Here is a 20,213-nt window from a genome sequence, read left to right on the forward strand (position 1 = left end):
TTTTTTTTTCTACAATACATGAAGATTGGCCTCACATTATTTTTTACTACCACATGGCATTCAAGCACTGTGTCTCACACTTTAACATGCATTCAAATCCACTAGAGATCTTGTCCCACATTTCTAAAAAGTGTCCAGGTTAAAAAAAAAATCACACTTTGAGAATCAAAGATATAGATAGATTATGGGTGACGTTGTGTACTAGTGCCAACTTGGACCAGCTCATAGAAACTATCAAATTTCCAGGAACTTGTGATCCCATTGTTAAAGACAGCAATCACTTAAAATTTCAATTACATAAATTATATTACAAACAGGAATAATATATACTCAGAAATCATTTCCCTAACTGTAAATCTATGCTTTTGGGGTTAATGTCTATTATATCTCTACTAGAGGCCTGGTGGGGTGTCGCTCAGCTTAGCCTGTACCCTCTCACAATCTGGGACTGCTGGCCCCTAACCGCTCACCTGCCTGCCTGCCTGATTGTCCCTAACCACTTCTGCCTGCCAGCCTGATCGCCCCCTAACCCCCCTGCCGACCTGATTGACACTTAACTGCTCCCCTGCCAACCCAATCACCCACAACTGCCCTCCCCTGCAGACCTGCTCTCCCCCATCTGCCCTCCTCTGCCAGCCTGATGGCCCACAACTGCCCTCCCCTTCTGGCCATCTAGTGGCAGCCATCTTGTGGCAGCCATCTTGTGATGACGTGAGGGTGTCTTGAGAGGGTGCAAGGACCACCTAGGCTTTTATTAGTATAGATGGTGGGAGGAATCTATATGATGCTGTGCTTTTGCAAATCTCTTCCCCATTCCACATTCAGTTCACATTGGCAACTTGGAATCACCCCAGGGAGTGGTTGTACCAAAGAAATTGGGCATAAAGGCGTGTATTTCCAAGCCTTCTCCAACACTTGATATTACCAATCTTTTTCATTGTTGCTAATCTGACAAATCAAAAAATGGTATCTCATTTTTAACTTGAATTTCCTTAATTACAGTGAGATAGGAATTTAATATTATTATTATTATTATTATTATTATTTTGTAAACAGAACGTTTTTACTATTACATATCCTAGATGATTCCTGCACAGGAAAGCCGATAATTTTTAACATCAGGCCATCCCTTCCACCACTTCTAAAAGTTTGTCAGTTTATTTTCTTGGAGGTCCTAAGTAACCAAATAATCTACAAATAACGACAAATTGACTTTCCCATGTATAATTGTTTATTTTGTTCTGTGGCACGGCTCCGACTGCAGGTCCATATTTGTTACCAGTGGTAACAGCTCACCAGTGTCTTCTGATGTGAATACGAGCAGTTCTGTACTTTCCCACCAATGTCTGCTATGGATTTCTGGCAAATAGCCTTTATCCTTTCTCTTCGTGGTTTCTTAAGAGGGTTTTTTGTTTGTTTGTTTGTTTGTTTGTTTTTTTAATAAAGAATGGATGCTCAGCTTGGCCAGTGTGGCTCAGTGGTTGAACATTGACCTATGAACCAGAAGATCACAGTTTGATTCCCTGTCAGGGCACATGCCCAGGTTGTGGGCTCAATCCCCAGGAGAGGATGTGCTGATCAATGATTCTTCCTTATCACTGATGCTCTATCTCTCTCTTCCTCTCTGAAATAAAAAATATATTTTAAAGAAAAAAAAGATGTTCAGTTTATCTTTAACTTTCTAAGCTATGCATTTTGGTGATATTTTAATTTCTCACATTTACATGTACTCTTTTTTGTGATCAGAAGAACATTAAAGATTTTCTTTTAAGTCTCTTTCCTTTACACATTGTACCCCTGTTTCAGCTCTTTTCACTGTCTTTGAATGAGTCCCTTCTCTAAGGACACATGTCACATCAACACTGAACCTTTATACATATGGCATGTCCATAAATGATTGGGGAATGCCATGAATTTAATCTATCACCTAGTGTGTATAATCTTTTTATTAAAATATGTTTTATTGATTTTTTACAGAGAGGAAGGGAGAGGGATAGAGAGTTAGAAACATCAATGAGAGAGAAACATCAATCAGCTGTCTCCTGCACACCCCCTACTGGGGATGTGCCTGCAACCAAGGTACATGCCCTTGACTGGAATCGAACCTGGGACCCTTCAGTCTGCAGGCCGACGCTCTATCCACTGAGCCAAACCAGTTAGGGCCTAGTGTGTATAATCTTTAAAAAAAAATTTTTTTTTTTCACAGAGGAAGAGAGAGGGAGAGAGATAGAAACATCAATGATGAGAAAGAGTCATTGATTGGCTGCCTTCTTTATGCCCCACACTGGGGATAGAACCTTGAGCCCCCATCCCAGGCATGTGCCCTGACCGGGAATTGAACCATGACCTCCTGATTTATATGTTGTTACTCAACCACTGAGCCACACCAGCTGGGCAAGTATGTATATTCCTGAACATTCCCCTGCAATATCTACTCCTTCGAAGTGAGGACTGCAGGATCTTTCCCATCCCAGTGCACACATGAAGATTTCTCCATCCAACCGTCAAACCTGGGATGCTCACAACATCCCTGGTTGCAGGACTTAGAGGCCTCAAGAGTCCTGATCAGAGCCTATGGTTAGGCAGGTGAATGGTTTTATTAAATTGCTACTCACCACTCTTGATACAGGAATATGAGAAATACCTCCAAGAACATATGGATCTAGGTGGTTTTTTGTTTTTTTTTATTCCTGTCTTAAGCTGTGGGAAGAGTACATATATTAAAGTCGAATCCCAGATGCTCCAAACAGCTGTGTGATCTTGGGCGAGTCATTAACTTCTCTGTCCCTCAGGGGCCTCTCAAGTAACATAACACTTACCAAGAAAAAGCAAGGCCCAGAAACGACCTGTTCCAGGGCCCTGTAATTAATTAATTAATGAGTCCAAACTCCACCTCTGCCATTGACTACCTTGGACAGGTTACTGGTCTCTGTTCATGTATAAATGATGACAGTAAAAGTACAAAGTCGATAGGGCAGTTGTGGAGATTAAATGAGATGACACCTCAAGCTTTATCATAAAGCCCAAGCTCATGGTGAGGCTCCGTGACCATTAGTCGTGTTGCTTTTGCCATCACAGGGTGCCTATGAAAGAGAGGGCACTTTGTACCGCATCCGTCAGACCAGATGAGCTGGCGGGGGCAAGCTTTTTCTGACTTTCTGACCTCCAGGAGGGGTGGGGACGGTGTTTGGCGGCTGTCCTACCACCTCCGGTGCGGCAGAGGGCGCCCGCAGGACAGGGCGGGCGGGGACGTGCGGACAGCGAGGCCGGGCTGGCGTGGAAAGAGCGCGGGGCTGGCCAAGTGTAAGGGCCCGGCGAGTCAAGTCTAGCCCACAAATGGGGCCAATGCAGGTAGGTGGCCACCGCCCGCCCCGCTCCAAATTCGGTCCAGACCCACCCACCCGGCCGGCTCGGGCCCCAGCTCCCCTGCACGCGGGGTTGGGGCCGTGCTCACCCCTGAGCGAAACCGAAAGCCCAGCCCCGCGTGACCTGACCGTCCCGAGGTGGTAAAGGGGTGGCCTGCGAGAGACTGGGGGGCGGGAGGAGGGGGTACAGGGGAGGTGGGGTATTCCCCGGAGAACAGGGCTGTGATTTCGGAAAGGGATCGCGCTCGTGGTGCTGGCGGGCTTGCAGTTAGAGACCCAACCGGACCTCTCAGCTGGGAGGGCACGTGGGGCGGGACTCAGGGGCCGGGCCAAGGATTGGGGCGCGGCGTCCAGGACGGGCTGGGCGGGGACCGCTGCTGGGGTGGTGATACTTTGGCTGGAGCGCCGGAGCTTCCTGCAGACTGAGGTTCGACCAGGCTTGCGTCTCTCCGTGGAACTCGGGAAGGCAGCATTCTGAGCCTTGGGGCGGTCCCTTTCGTGGTTGGGGTGGAAGTCCCTGGAGCCTCTGCGCGCCCCCTCCCCTAGGTGGCCATGAACGGCTGGGCCAGCAAAGAGGCGGTGCAGGCTGCGGCCCGGGAACTCATCAAGTTCGTGAACCGGAGCCCCTCTCCTTTCCACGGTGAGTGCGTGCCCAGGGCAGCGGCGGAGAGGGGGAGCTGGCGTGCCCCTGCCGCCTTCCATCGCTGTGAGCAAGGCCTTTCCCCACAGTCGTGGCCGAGTGTCGCAGCCGCCTCCTCCAGGCTGGCTTCCGTGAACTCAAAGAGACGGAGACCTGGGATCTCAAGCCCGAGAGCAAGGTACCAGGGATGGGGCAGGGGCAAAAGGCAGGTTCCCTTAGGCTGGGGCTCAAAGTCCTATATGCCCGGCAGGCTGGCTAATTCAACTCAAAACCGCCCCTCCTCCGCCCCCAGTACTTCCTGACCAGGAACTCCTCCACCATCATCGCCTTTGCTGTGGGAGGCCAGTATGTTCCTGGCAATGGTTTCAGCCTCATTGGTGCCCACACGGACAGCCCCTGCCTTCGGGTAAGCAACTGGGGCTGTGCTGGATTGGAGGGGTGGGGGAGAGGGACAGGGAACAAGGCAGAAGAGAGCCAGGAGGTACCTGTCTGGGGCACCATTCCCTGGAGCAGGGCCTCCTCCATACTTTGGGCCCTTCCCTATCCTGAGGATTCATTCTGTTTCTTAGCCTGTGAACAGTCCTTCTCAGATTTCTCCAAATCACACCAAGCAGCCTTCTCTGACATCTCATTCCCCATCTTCACCCTCAGGTGAAACGGCGATCTCGCCGCGGCCAGGTGGGCTTCCATCAGGTCGGTGTGGAGACCTATGGTGGGGGCATCTGGAGCACCTGGTTTGACCGTGACCTGACCTTGGCCGGACGCGTCATCATCAAGGTAGTGACGGGTGGAACCTGGGAGGTTCTCGGCTTCAACTGCCTGGAGGTTGTCACCTTCCTTCAGGGCCCCTGTGGAGAGCCCCCTGGGGAAGGGGGGTGGGATGGTCCAGGCCAGAGGACCACCGTGGCTAGTTTGTTCACGTGAAGCGGGGGCTTTAGCCAGCTGTGTGTGGGAGGCAGCCTGGGCTGACCGGGCCTCATTGGCCGCAGTGCCCGACCTCAGACCGGCTGGAGCAGCGGCTGGTGCATGTGGAGCGGCCCATTCTTCGCATCCCACACCTGGCCATCCATCTGCAGCGAAATGTCAATGAGAACTTCGGGCCCAACCCGGAGACACACTTGTGAGACTGGGCAAGGGCTGTGGTGACCGGGAGGGGTGGGTGTGGCACCCGGTGACGGAAGGAGCCCCAGTGGGACCTGGGAGAGTACCACCTAGTGGTAGCCGCCCTCAGGTTCTACTCTCGGGACCCAGGGGATGTCCAAGGGCCCTCACTACTCTGCCATTGGGGCGGGGGAGGGGGGAGGACTAGAAATTAAAGGGCAAGGGCACCCCATCAGGAGATGCCTGAGCTGAGGTATGCCCGCCCTGCTGTGCCCTCTAGCCCTCCCCACAGCCCCTCCTCATGTGTCTCCCCACAGAGTCCCCATCCTTGCCACGGCAGTCCAGGAGGAGCTGGAGAAGGGGACTGCTGAGCCAGGGCCTCTCAGTGCTGCAGTAAGACAGTCCCCTGCTCCCCGGGAGGGGTGAGCAGGTGGGGAAGGGACCGGTCCCCTGAGAACAGGAGAGGGGGGAAGAGCAGACCCTCCTCCTAGCATCCTTCTGCCCTGCAGGATGACCGGCACCACTCGGTCCTCATGTCCCTGCTCTGTGGCCATCTGGGGCTGAGCCCTGAGGACATCTTGGAGATGGAGCTCTGCCTTGCAGACACGCAGCCTGCGGTGAGGAACGGCTGCAGGTCTCATGGGCGGGGGGGACCTCAGGGACCCCAGCCTGTCCCCCTGTGCCCCCGAAGCCCTCACCAACTCTGCCAGTCCCCCAGTTACTCTCACTTCTGTTCTTCCCAGAAGACACCACCTACCTCTGTGTCAAAAAAAAAAAAAAAAAAATGGTAGTTTCCCCACACTAGGCCTGCTTCCCGGGCTTTCTGGTGTGGGGTGATCCGTTTTTCCAAGATTCCCTAGGAGTTTCCACCACAGGCAGCCCTGCCCTCTGTGACCCACACTGGCTCTGAACCTCCAAGGGCAAGAGGCCTCGATGTACCCACCCCTTTTCCAGAGTCTGCCTTCACAGTATCACCCACCTCTCTCTGCTCCTCTCCGCCCCCTACCTAAGGCTCAAGCCCACCCAGCCCTCCCAGTTGCCGACCATAGGATATTGCTAAGGCTTTGGATGTTCGATCCTGTTTGAACGTGCACTAACTTTCTGTGTGTGGGCTGGTCTCTCTTCCTTTATTTATTTCCTTAGCTTTTCTTGTGACCGTTCAAGATTCTCCCTTTTCCTGTCCCATAGGAACTTGTCAGGAACTACAGGCCTGCCGCCTCCCCTCCCTCTGCTCCAGCCCCGCCCCATTCTGCACTCAGCCCTGCACAGCAGTGTCACAGCCCTAAGCCAGAGGTCAGGGAGAGGTTGCGCAAGGAACCGAAGAGGTAGCTCAGGCCCAGGCCCTTGAGAGCAGGGAGAAGCAGTGAGTTGGGAGGAGGGTTTAAAGGTCAGGCTGACTGTCCTGTCGTCCTAGGTGCTGGGTGGTGCTTATGAGGAGTTCATCTTTGCCCCTCGCCTGGACAATCTGCACAGCTGCTTCTGTGCCCTGCAGGTGAGCTGGGCACCCCCACGGGGCACACAGCCTCAGAAGAGATGGAATAATAGCGTGGGGGGCGGTGTGAACCCAAACAGTTGTGAGATAACTGTAGCCCCCCCACCCTTGCCCCTCCTGGTCTGCTGTGCTGGTGGGCCATGGCGGGGAGGGGTCTAAATGCTGCAGACTCTTGGCTCCATCCTTGCACTGATCTGGGGGCTGGGGCTGCAGTGGGGAAGGCGGAGAGGCGGTTTGGGGCACCATGGTGTCTTGTCCTAGCCCTGCTCCTGCTGCCTCTTTTTTAAGTTAACTCTGCTTCCAGGGAAAGGCCGTAGCCCGTCAGGCAGTATCACCCACCTCTCTCTGCTCCTCTCCGCCCCCCTACCCCAGGCTCAAGCCCACCCACCCTTCTCTCTGTGCCTGGGGATCTCTTCCTCCCCGCCACCCTGGTATTCCCGCCATTTCTCCTCTTACCCTTGACCCCTGCTCTGCCCTTTTTACACCTCTTCTTCCCTCCCGTCCTGTTCTTAGAGACAGACTCGGGGCTGTAATGGAGGCCAGAGCTAGACCTGGGACACTAGTCACTTCTGCCACCAGCCGGCCAGTCATGTCGCCCTGATGGAACCAGTCACTCCCTTGGACCTCAGTCTTTTTGCTGAGGCCAATTAGTTTGCATGATCTGTGTGGTTCCTTTGACTTTATGAGATTCTCAGCCCTTTCCCTCTGTCCTACACATCTGCCTGTCTTTTTTTTTTTTTTAAATACGTTTTATTGACTTTTTAGAGAGGAAAGGAGAGGGATAGAGATCTAGAAACATCAATGAGAGAGAAACCAATCAGCTGCCTCCTGCCTGCCCCCTACTGGGGATGTGCCCACAACCAATGTACGTGCCCTTGACTGGAATCGAACCTGGGACCTTTCAGTCCGCAGGCCGATGCTCTATCCACTGAGCCAGACCAGTTTCAGCATCATCTGCCTGTCTTTTGCATGGGACGGTGTGGGAGAAGAACCCCATAGGGTGACTTCTCCCATCTCAGGGTCCCCCCCACCCCTCTGCCAGGCAGTGCCCTCAGGCGGGTGGGGATAGGCACCTCCGAGGTGCTGGTGGGCCGAGTTACAGAAGCAGGAGGGGTGAGGATGATGCTTTTGACCCCCCCTCGTTTCCCCAAACCAGGCCCTGATCGATTCCTGCGAGGCCCCTGCCTCCCTGGCTGCCGATCCCCACGTGCGCATGATTGCCCTCTATGACAACGAAGAGGTAAGCAGAGGGCTGAGGCAGGGGGGGTGGGGCCTGCCCTCTGGGGAGTCTTCCGTGGCTGGCCCACACCGGGCGCCCACTGAGCCGGCAGGGGAGACGCTGCCTGTGCTCCTTCACACTTGGTCCCCTCCAGCTCAGCCTTTATCTGCCTCAGGTGTGACCATACCTCCCAATCGCTCTGTGCCCTTCCGTCCTCAAAGCCCCAGGGCAGCGCATGGTGGGCCCTCGTGCCTGCTGCTGCTTAAACGCCGCAACAGGACTTGAACAGCTGGGTGGTTCTCTCTCGTGTAAACGCACGGGTCAGAGTTAGCAGCTCGGGGCAGGCCTCTGCCATCCTGAACACTGGACTTCCGGTTCCGGACCCAGGGTGGATGTTCCAGCTCATGCCCTCAGGTCTATGCTGCGTTAGTAAGAAGGGAGAAACGGGCACAGGGGGAGTGCCTGCCCATCCTTTAAAGCAGTGTTTCCCAACCTTCTCTCGTGATGAGAATCACCTGGTGGAGTTGTTAAAACACAGATTCCTGAATCCCAACTAAGAAGTGCTAAACTAGAATTTTTGGGAACATATAGGTAAAATTGTATACTTAACTATTGTAGTGCTCTAAGACAGATTTTATATACAGAGCACTAAGTTAGGTATGCAATTTTACCTATATGTTCTCAAAAATTCTAGTTTAGCACTTCTTAGTTGGGATTCAGGAATCTGTGTTTTAACAACTCCACCAGGTGATTCTCATCACGAGAGTAGGTTGGGAAACACTGCTTTAAAGGGCATGACCCGAAGACCGCATTCCTCACGGCCTGCATTCCACAGATCTGAGCGCGGCCATGGGTGGCTTCAGGGGGAAGTAGAAATGTCCCCTCACCTTGGCACGCCACGCACTTAGCTTGGATGTCCCGTTGTAGGAGATGCCATGGACACATAGGCGATGACTGAGGCAGTTTGGCCCCAGCCCACCGTCAGGTTTTTGGTGACACTAGGGTTGGGGAAGTTGCTGATAACATCCCACGTTCCTCACCCAGTGCCTCAGTGGGGTTCTGGGCCGGGGTGTGCCGTAGGCCCCCCTCCCTGGCCTCCAGTGCAGCCCCCTCCGCCCAGATCCCTGAGCCAGGTCTCTGCTGTCGGCAGGTGGGGTCTGAAAGTGCCCAAGGGGCACAGTCGCTGCTGACGGAGCTGGTGCTGCGGCGGATCTCGGCCTCGCCCCAGCACCTGACGGCCTTCGAGGAAGCCATACCCAAGTCCTACATGATCAGCGCAGACATGGCCCATGCCGTGCACCCCAACTACCTGTGAGTGTACCGGGCCCGGCATGCAGTCCTCACACAGCTGGACAGCCGGGCGTAACCCTGAGTCCTGGCTTCTTCCTCCTCCCCCTTACTCATTCCACTGGGAGGTTCAGCGGGAACTTCCTCTGACTGCCCCCAGGCTGAGCTTGGTCAGCGTCACGTAATGCCTGAGCTCTGTCTGCGAACCTATTCCCATCTATTGCTAGAGGCTGCCTAGAACCCTGCTTGGCATGACTAGGGTGCTGCCGGGCTGGTGGGAAAGCATGCTGTGATCCATTAGTGATGTCTGCTGTGGAGGAGGTGGGTGTTGGCAGGCCCGGCCCCTGGTTGCCATCTCTTGCCCTTAAACCGCCTCTTACAGGGACAAGCATGAGGAGAACCACCGGCCCTTATTCCACAAGGTGAGGTGCCCCTGGTTCTTCTTCAGAACTTGTCAGTTGGGCTGGTTCTGGGCCTCCCGGCTGCCTCACCGTTGATTCCCGGTTTCCCTCTCCCCAGGGCCCTGTGATCAAGGTGAACAACAAGCAGCGCTATGCTTCCAATGCGGTTTCAGAGGCCCTGATCCGCCGGGTGGCCAACAATGTCGGGGTGCCCCTGCAGGTGAGAGCGGGCACTGCCTCGGAAGGGAGCGGAGGGGCACAAGCAGATGGGCCCTCGATGAGTGGGGAGCATGGTAGACAACCTTTAGTGGAGAGGGTCCCAGTAGAGTGAGGAGGACGGGGTTTTGGATATAGGCAGAACTGGGATCCGTGCTGATTCTGCCGTGGTACTAGCCCTGTGACCTTGGACTAGTCTAATATCTCGGAGTCTCAGTTTCTACATCTGTAAAATGGGCCTGATGACGATGCCTATTCTCCTTGATTTCTTTGAGGATTAAAGGTACACTGTGCTTATGGCACATGGTGAGTTAGTCCTGCCCTTTTCCCATCCATCACTCCCACCACCCCTGTGTCTCTCTTACACACCCTGGGGCTTCCATAGGGGAATTTCAGGGCTGGGGAGTTTGGAACTTTTTTTTTTTTTTTAATATATTTTATTGATTTTTCACAGAGGAAGGGAGAGAGATAGAGTGTCAGAAACATCGATCAGCTGCCTCCTGCACACCCCCCACTGGGGATGTGCCCGCAACCAAGGTACATGCCCTTGACTGGAATCGAACCCGGGACCCTGCAGTCCGCAGGCCGATGCTTTATCCACTGAGCCAAACCTTGGAACTCTTAACTATTCAATTTCACTCTTGCTTTGGCAATGGTCCATCTAGTCATAGGTATAGGTGTAGACACAGGCACACCTCGGAGATACTGTGGATTCGGTTCTAGACATAAGCTATTCACATGAAGAAGTTTTTGGTTTCCCAGGGCATATAAAAGTTATGTTTATACTGTATTGTAGTCCAGTAAGTGTACTATAGCATTATGTCTAAAAAGTAATGTATAGCCTGGCTGGTGTGGCTCAATGGTTGAGTGCCGACCTATGAAGCAGGAGATTACAGGTCAAGGCACGTGCCCGGGTTCCAGGCTCCGTTCCCAGTAGGGGACATGCAGGAGGCAGCCGATAAATTATTCTTTCTCATCATTGATGTTTCTATGTCTCTCTTCATTCCTCTCTGAAATCAATAAAAATATATTTGAAATAATAATAATGTATACACCTTAATTTAAAAATACTTTATTGCCTGGTGACGTGGTGTGGCTTTCTCTTTCTTTCCCTCTCCTTCCCTCTCTGAAATCAATAAAAAATACATTTAAAAAATACTTTTTTGCTGGCCATAACTGGGTAGTTCAGTTGGTTAAAGCATTGTCCCTATACACCAAGGTTGTGGGATTGATCTCTGATAAGGGCACATATAAGAATCAATCAATGAATGCATAAATAAGTGGAACAACAAAGTGATGTTTCTCTCTCCCCCTCCATTCCTCTTTCCCCTCCTCACTAAAAAAAAAAAAAAAAAAAAAATCAGTAAATTAAAAAAATACTTTATTGCTAAAAAATGTTAATTATCATCTGGACCTTCAGCAAGTTGTAATCTTTTTTTCTGGGGAGGGTCTTACCTCCATGTTGATGACTGTTGACTAATCAGGTGGTGGTTGGTGAAGGTTGTGGTGACTGGCAATTTCTTAAAATAAAACAACAGTGAAGTTTGCTGCATCAATTGACTTATCCTTTCACAAATGATTGCTCGGTAGCATGCAATGCTGTTTGATAGCATTTTAACCACATTATAACCTCTTTCAAAAATGTAGTCAGTCCTCTCAAACCTGCAGCTGCTTTATCAACCAGATTTATGTTTTCTAAATCATTTGTGGTCATTTCAACAATCATCACAGCACCTTCACCAGTAGTAAATTTCATCTCAAGAAACCACTTCATTTGCTCACCTTAGAGTTGCATTAAAATCTTACAAGATTGCAACCATTTAGTCACATGTGCAGGCTCCACTGCTAATTCTAGTTCTCTTGTTCTTTCCACCACATCTGTAGTTACTTCCTTCACTGAAGTTGAACTCGTTAAAGTCATCCTTGAGGACTGGAATCAACTTCTCCCAAACTGTTAATGTCGATATTATGACCATTTTCCCATGAATTGTGAATGTTCTATAATGGTGAACCCTATTAGTTTTCAATTGGCTTGCCAAATCCATGAAAGGAATCATTTTGTAAGGCTACTATAGCCTGGTAAAATGCATTTCTTAAATAATACTTGAAAGTTAAAATTATTCCTTGATCTGTGGGCTCCAGAATGGATGTTGTGTTAGTAGGCGTGAAAACATGAATCTCTGTATGTCTCCGTGAGAGCTGTTGAGTGACCAGGTGCATTGTCAATAAGCAGTAATGATTTGAAGGTTGAGGCAGAGGAACCGTTGTCCACTGCTGCCACTCCAGCCTGTTCCCTGAGGTCCATGTGGGCCCCATCTCAGCCCTGACGATCCCCACCTTCCAGAACAGCCACTAGGAGGATTTCTTCAGGCCCTGGAAGCTGATGGCAACCAAGACCCACATCATGAAGTCAGTGACCGTGGAGAAGTTAGCTGACAAATTGCATATGCCTCCTCTCCCCAGAATGATGTTTGGAGACAGTGTTTTAAGAATCCAGCATGGCTTTGGGATTGAGTTCAGTGCTACAAATGCCTGAAGTAGCCTGTGTGGAAGAGTGGCGGGGAAGCAGGACGGAGCGTGAACACTCTACAGAGGTTATTAAACTATACAATCGGACCTATACAGCAGATTATAAGGAACATTTCTTGCAGAGAGTGTCTCAAGTTAAAGATTGTACCTACAACAGATCTTATATTGGATACAGAGAAATGGAAAGCCAGAAAACAGATTGATTTGAAGAAGTTCTGTTTGAGAATGAGCTTCATGACCATGGAATTTCAAACCTAAGTATGAAAATTAGAGTAATGCCTTCCAGCTATTTTTTTTCCTATTATAATTTTTCTTGATAATTGATGCAGTGCTTATCAGAATGACAGGAGACCACCACAAGGCTAACGAAACATGTTACAAGTACATCTGTTGCAAGAGAGCAAAATTGCTAATTTAGTGCATGTTTCACCTTTCCTCTTCATGGAACCTAATGAAATGTCACAGTATTTACCAATCAGGGAGGAGTTTGTGAGAAGCTACGATTTCCAGAAAGAATTGATCATAACCCCGTAGAGACAAAAGAAAATTCACCTGTGGAATAGAGTGTGTTGTACCGTATATTCGCCGTGGAACCTGATGGAGACGGGTATTTTTATTTTGAGATTTAATTGCCTTGTCAATGTGCCATTTTCAAAGGGAACAAAAAAGATTGTTGCAGGTCGGCTCCACCCAACTGCAGTTTGTACTGTCTGTCTTCAAATTCATAATAAGATTTATTTTTCCTGGAGTTACCAATGGCATATTTCACAGAATTTGAACCACGAAAGACCCTGAAGAGCCACAGCAATCTTGAGAAAGAACAAAGTTGGAGGAATCACACTACCAGATATCCTTCCAGTGTAATGCCTGTGTATTTTGACATGGCTAAAGTTATTTTGCTTTTTTGACACTACAAGAATCTACAGGCTCATCTTGTTCATTTCTCTCCCCAGACTTGGTAGCTTTTAATAGATAATGATATCAGAAATCATGGTCTGGCATCAAGAGTGTTCATTGTTATTGAGAGGGCATAACTAGAAGTGTCAAACTTCATATATATATATATATATATATATATATATATTGAAAATCATGAGTTAATACTGTTAAAAAAATTTTAATACTGTAATTCTTAAAAAATAAGAGTTGTTATTACTTAATTTGGTTTTATAATTCTGTTTTTCCCTTATACTAACGTCTTGTTATCTAACATGATTTTCTTACATAGTTTTTTACCAGAATATAAAGAAAATAGTTTAAAAATGTCAATAGCAAAACTATGGAGTGGTTTTCCTTTATGTGTTATATGGGGGTGAGTATGTGTTAAGCGAGAGAATGGCATAAAGGATACTTTTTTCCTTTAATTCCCCTGCCTGCCATCTAACATTGGTTTTGTGATTTTAGCTGGTCACATCCACTCTCCGGGGGGTAGAAGTAAACCATCTGCCAGGGCTCTTTCAGCCCTGATGTTGTAAGGTGTCTTCCTTATTGGCCTCAATGAGCACAGACTACATGTTACTCAAAAACCTCTTCACCTCTCCACAGGATCTCATGGTCCGGAATGACTCTCCCTGTGGGACCACCATTGGACCTATCTTGGCTTCTCGGCTGGGGCTGCGCGTACTGGATTTGGGCAGCCCTCAACTGGCCATGCACTCCATCCGGGAGACAGCGTGCACCACAGGGGTGCTCCAGACCATCACCCTCTTTAAGGTGACTCCCACCCCACCCATCACCATCGGGCTGGGCTCCTTCCCCCTCTAGTGCCAGGATTGGTTGCTGGGGCAACATCACCATCACTAAGTGGCTGGCCTAGGTGATTGTGGTGGTTGTCTTGGTACTACCATGTAGAAAAAATAGGGTCCCTATTATTCTCAAGACTTGGGCCTTGATCAGCCCCCAGGGGATAATGAGGGGACAGAGAAGGGATCACTTGTAAGTGGGCGAAGCAATTATGCTTCTCTTGCTGGGGCCCACGTTGGTGGGAGGTGAGAGGTGGGGAACCCTGATCTGGTCTCTACTGATTGCAAATCCCATGTTGCCTCTCATTTTAGGGCTTTTTTGAGCTGTACCCTTCTCTGAGGAGTAACCTCTTAGTGGATTGAGGCCTCTTGGAAAGACTTCTCTTGTACTTGAAGAAGGAAAGTTCTCAACTGAGTTGAAGCTAGAATATTAAAGTGGATTTTTCACTTAAACTCATGCTGTTGTGTTTATTTGGTGATTGGAGGGGTGGAGTTTGGCCTGGATTAAACCTCTGGGACCAGAACAGGGGAGGTTGGGGTGCAGGTAGAGGAGACCACAACTCCTGGGAGCTGATTTCCAATCTCTTTTCTTCCTGAAGCTCATGCCTGAAGTGTGTGAAAGATGGGTGGGCCCACAATGGAAAGGTCATTTCTCCCATCTTCAGTCCTCCCTCAGTGCTCTTACCGACTTCCATTCCCAGAATAGTCCTGCAGCCCAGCTTAGCCCTTAGGTCTCAGCGTTGAGCATTAGCCAGCCCCCCACTTAAAAAAGGGGAAAATACTGAAAGCATTCCCCCTGAGGTCAGAAATGAGACAAGGATGTCTGCTCTCACCACTTTTATTTTTTCTATTTTTAAAAATACATATTTTTTATTGATTTCAGAGAGAGAAAGAGAGAGAAAGATAGAAACATCAATGATGAGAGAAAATCATTAATCCACTGCCTCCTGCACACTCCCTATAGGGGATCAAGCCCGCAACCCGGGCATGTGCCCTAGACCAGAATCGAACCCAGGACCTTTCAGTCTGCAGACCAAAGCTCGCTCTACTGAGCCAAAGCGGCTAGGGCTGCTCTTGCCACTTTTAGTTAACATTATACTGGAGTTTCTATTCAGGGCAATTAGATGAGAAAAAAAGTACTACTAAAATGAGAAGATATAACAAATTACTTTTGCAAATCATGCAAAAAATATTTGACCATGTGACCACATTGCAAGGGCTTCTACCAGAGCCTTGGAAGAAGTCTGAAGATGAGGACCCTTGAACCTAAAGATTTGTTAGCTTCAAAGTACATCCTACTCTGAACTGTAATGTAATGTTATTACAAATAGAAAACTATACAGCAATGAAGATGAATAGGACATAACTACATTCAGCAATATGGGTGAATCTTTATAATGTATTATTGAACAAAAGAAGTCAAACACAAAATAATACATATTCTACTGAGTGAATGGAATAATGTCTCCCAAAGATTCATGTCTACCTAGAACTTTAGAATGTCCTAAGTTGGAAATAGAGTCTTTCAGACGTAATTAAGTATGTTGAAATGATTTAGGGTGGGCCTAAATCCAACGATTATTGTCTTTAAAAGTGAAAGCAAAGGGAGATTTAGAGACACAGGGAAGAAGGCCATGTGAAGATGGAGACAGCAATTGGAGTGATGTTGCCACAGGCCAAGGAATGCCAGGATTCCCAGAAGCTGGAAGAGGCAAAGAAGGACCCTCCAGAGAACCATTGTCAGAAGCATGGCTCTGTCAACACCTTGATTTCAGACTTCTGGCCCCCAGAACTGAGAAAATACGTTTCTGTTGTTTTAAGCCATCAAGTCTGTGGTAGTTTGTTGTGGCAGCCCTAGGAAGCTAGCACACGGTATAATTACATTTTTAAACACTGGTCTTTACAGATGTGTACTTATGTTGTACAACAACAAAGATAAAGAATGACGTTATGCCACAACGTGGAGAGTGATTAACTTTGGGAGGAAGAAGAGAGGGAGGGATGTAATCTGGAAGGGACAAGGAGGTGTTTGGGGTACTGGCAGTGCTCTGTTGTCTGCAGAATATCACATGGTTGTTCACACTAATAATCCGTTGAGCTGAACCTTTATATTTTATCCACTTGTTTATCTGCACTACTTTTTCACAATCATAAGGTAAAAATACTCTTTTTAAGGGAAAAAGAAAAAAGCATAAAGGCTTCCAAACACAAAAGTGAAGCATTCTAAATTGAAAGAGGAGTTACTTCTAAAGTGATTGGATTGTTAGAAGTAAAGAAATGCCCCCTTCTTGCCTAATAAACCCAGGAGCTCTCGGACTGGCCCTGATGGAGCCTAGTAGATGAGAGTTTCAATTGGGCTCGCCAAAAAAATCCCCTTCCCATGGCTCATCTCTCTGCTTCCCCCAGAGGGCGCTGCTCTCCACTGAACTCAGCTTCCAGAGACTAGAGTAAGCCCTTTGCTTAGTGCACAGCTCAAGAAATACTAAAATATTAAAACAAAATTTAACCAATAAGGAAGCCATTTGACAAAGGAGAGCCAAATGCAACCAAAAATAAAAAAAGGAGAGCCAGATGCAGAAAGAACCATGAATCTGCACGTTCTGGACTCCTCCACAGCACATAGCAGGTGACATTTCTAAGCTTGCATGTATATGCCAACACATTTATGCATGCACACACATGTACATGCTCATGCACACATATTCAGATATATCGGTATTCATATATACCACAAATTTATATATACACACAAACATATATACATACATATGCACACACTACCCCATACACATACCTGCATGTACATACAGTCTTTTAACTGTCCGGGTCCCTCCTTTTACCTAACAGGTAAAAGGGATCACTGCCTCAAAGCCCAGCTCCCCCTGCCAAAGCCCCTTCTCCCACAGTAGGGTGCTGGGGCTTTCTCTCTCACTTTTAAATTTTCTTCTTTATTTTTTATAATTACTGTTATCTATAATAGTTAAAGAAATAATGATTTTTCCATTTCTTGAATTTAAAAAAAATGAATCAACTTTCAAAAGTAAGCCAACCATAGTGCAATGATACAAAGATAAGCCAAAAACCATATTGGTGGTTCCTAAATAACTGGTTTGGAGAAAGCTATGTTAAGCTATAATGCTTTCATTTTGTTAAACTAAATATATTTGTGATTTTTAAATAACTGTATTGAGATATAATTGCTCATTTAATGGTTTTTAGCATATTTATGGAGTTGGGCAACCATCGCCACAATTGATTTTATCATACCCCAAAGAAACCCATACCCTTCAGCATCACACCCTGCCTATCCTGGACATTTCATATAAATGAAATCATGCAATACATATACACTGAGTGGCCAGATTATTATGATCTCTGAAGGCATAATAATCTGGCCACTCAGTGTGTGTGTGTGTGTGTGTGTGTGTGTGTGTGTGTGTGTATTAGAGGCCTGGTGCATGAATTTGTGCATGGGTGGGGTCTGGCCAGCCTGGCCAGGGGGAGGAGACATGGGTGATTGGCCGGCCTGCCTGCTGGTCGAACTCCTGGTTGAGGGGACAATTTGCATATTAGTCTTTTATTATATAGGATATACACTAAGTTGCCAGATTATTATGCGTTCAGAGATCATAATAATCTGGCCACTCAGTGTATTTCTTTTGTGACTAGCTTCTTGCTTAGCTTAATGTTTTCAAGGTTCATCCATGTTGGAGCATGTATCAGTATTTCATTTCTTTTAATTAATGAACTAGGGGCCTGGTGCACAAAATTTATGCACAAGGGTGTGTGTCCCTCAGCACAGCCTGTACCCTCTCCAATCTGGGACCCCTCCAAACGGGTCCGACTACCCGTTTAAGCCTGATCCAGGTAGGACATTGCTCTCACAATCCAGGACTGCTGGCTCCCAACTGCTTGCCTGCCTGCCTTCCTGATTGCCCCTAACCACTTCTGCCAGCCTGATTGATGCCCAACTGCTCCCCTGCCAGAATGTTTGCCCCTAACTGCCCTCCCCTGCTGGCCATCTTGTGGTGGCCATCTTGTGTCCACATGGGAGCAGTCATCTTTGATCACATGGGGGCAGCCATCTTGTGTGTTGGAGTGATGGCCAATTTGCATATTATTCTTTTATTAGATAGGATAGAGATCTGGTGCAAGGGTGGGGGCCAGTTGATTTGCCCTGAAGGATGTCCCTGATCAAGGTGTCCATTCCCTTGGGGTGTGGAGTGGCTTGGGTGAGGGGCCTGTGGTGGTTTGCAGGCTGGCCATGCCCCCCCGTGCTCCAAGCAGAGGCCCTGGTATCTGGAATTTATTTATCTTCTATAATTGAAACTTTGTAGCCTTGAGCGGAGGCCAAGGCAGGCCAGGTCAGGTGGAAAGCTTGGCTTCCTCCATTGCCAAGGAAACTCAAGTCTCCTGCTCTCTCCATGGCTGCAGCCATCTTGGTTGGGTTAATTTGCATACTCACTTCTGATTGGATGGTGGGCTGGCTTGTGAGTATAGGGGTTACTGTCAATTTGCATATTACTCTTTTATTAGATAGTAGTAGGGGTCCAGAGCAAGAAATCACATGAGACCCAGACCCGGTGCATCATGGGATGCAGCGTCAAGGCACCTCCTGGTGACCCGTCTTTAGTCATTGTGGAGTTATGACCACTGGGTTTTTATTATATAGATAGTATTCTATTGTATAGATATATCACATTTATTCATTCATCAGTTGAACATTTTATTTGTTTCTACTTTTTTAGCTATATTGAATATGCTGCTGTGAGTTGGTTCCATAGTGTAATGGTTAGCACTCTGGACTCTGAATATGCTGCTGTGAACATTTATATAGAAGTTTGGTGTGGACCTGTTTTCATTTCTTTTGTGTGGATACCTAAAAGGGGAAGTGCTAGGTCATATGGTAACTCTATGTTTAACCTTTTTTTTTTTTTTTTAAATCCCCACCCAAGGATATTTTTCCATTGATTTTTAGAGAGTGGAACAGAGAAGGAAAAAAATACATCGATTGGTTGCTTCCTGCATGTGCCCCGACCAGAGCCCAGGTTGGGGAGGGGCCTGTAACTGATGTATGTGCCCTTGACTGGCATATGTGAGGATGAGGAGGAGTTCTGACTGGTAAAATTGTATACTTAACTAGTTCACTAAGTTAAGTATACAATTTTACCTATATGTTCCCAAAAATTCTAGTTTAGCACTTCTTAGTTGGGATTCAGGAATCTGTATTTTAACAACTCCACCAGGTGATTCTCATCATGAGAGAAGTTTGGAAAACACTGGTCTATGCCAAGGGAGAGTGAGATCTAGAGGACACAACTGAGACCATTTGAAGGCTCTTATTCAAGGTCCCTGCTAATGCCATTCTCATGCCCTTAGAGCTGGCCAGACCCCTCCAAGTGGTCGTTGACCCAGTCTTCCAATCCTGGCAAGGTTGCTCCAGCAGCTTGTGCCTCAAGATCAAATCTGAATTACTGGAGGAAAGAGGCTGGGCCTGTCGGATACAGGGGTAGAGAGGGAATCCCCACCTCGACATTAAAAGCTCCTTCCCCAAACTTTTCTGCCTGAGCTTTCTCATCATACCCACCTCTGGAACCTTATCTCCCCATACCCTGGGTGAAACAGGGGTGGTGGCCTCTCAGTGTCACAGGGAAGCTGTTCACATTGGGTCTCTAGGGAAGCACAGTATCTGGAAAAGACAGCATCCATTTTCTTTGGGACTGGTCCAACCCACTGGTGCTATCTGAGTGCTCCAGAGCCAGGAATAATGGGGTCCCCAGTCAGAACCCCTCCTCATCCCCACATATGCCAGACTCTGAATTGGGAAGTGGGCATCTCCGTGTATGGCAATGGATGACACGAAAGATGGGGGTGAAGAGTAGGAGGTGAGTTCCTCAGAAAAATATGCCTGACCCTTTCTAAAATCAGTTTCATGATTGCAGGGTTCAGAAGTTTTGAGTTCAAATTGCTACTACTATTACTAATAGTGTCTAATGTGCGAGTAATATCTTATGTTTTAAAGCACTCTTTCCATCCTCAACCTCACTGAAGAAACAACCGCCTTATTATTAAATTCCCATTTGATCACTTACTATATTCCAAGCACTGTGCTAAGAAAGTTATATGCATTATCTCCTTTAATTCTCTCACCAATCCTCTGAGGTTAGTCATTTCATGGATGAGAAAACTGAAGCTTGACAAATTTAATTACGTTTCCCATG

At 47.9% G+C, this 20,213-nt stretch overlaps 1 protein-coding gene and 1 pseudogene across 3 annotated transcripts; both read left to right on the plus strand.

The window, feature by feature from the left end:
- Positions 1-2,991: 2,991 nt before the first annotated feature.
- Positions 2,992-14,445, plus strand: DNPEP (aspartyl aminopeptidase). 2 transcript variants are annotated; one of them, XM_084892790.1, is made up of 15 exons: positions 2,992-3,351; positions 3,912-4,005; positions 4,095-4,183; positions 4,298-4,411; positions 4,657-4,782; positions 4,995-5,125; positions 5,424-5,499; positions 5,616-5,723; positions 6,521-6,598; positions 7,755-7,838; positions 8,968-9,128; positions 9,487-9,526; positions 9,624-9,725; positions 13,796-13,963; positions 14,305-14,445. In XM_084892790.1, the coding sequence occupies exons 1-15, from the start codon at positions 3,337-3,339 to the stop codon at positions 14,353-14,355; spliced, it is 1,437 nt and encodes a 478-aa protein (XP_084748916.1). In that variant the 5' UTR covers positions 2,992-3,336; the 3' UTR covers positions 14,356-14,445. The 2 variants fall into 2 exon arrangements, with proteins under 2 accessions (XP_084748916.1, XP_084748917.1); XM_084892791.1 differs by lacking the exon at positions 2,992-3,351 and adding an exon at positions 3,375-3,503.
- On the plus strand, positions 11,980-12,936 carry LOC311626853 (TIP41-like protein; annotated as a pseudogene). Its single transcript has one exon. The product of its transcript is annotated as a TIP41-like protein (transcript).
- Positions 14,446-20,213: the final 5,768 nt, after the last annotated feature.

Source organism: Pipistrellus hanaki (genome assembly GCF_964339955.1).
Source record: "Pipistrellus hanaki genome assembly, chromosome: 8".
Lineage (NCBI taxonomy): Eukaryota > Metazoa > Chordata > Mammalia > Chiroptera > Vespertilionidae > Pipistrellus > Pipistrellus hanaki.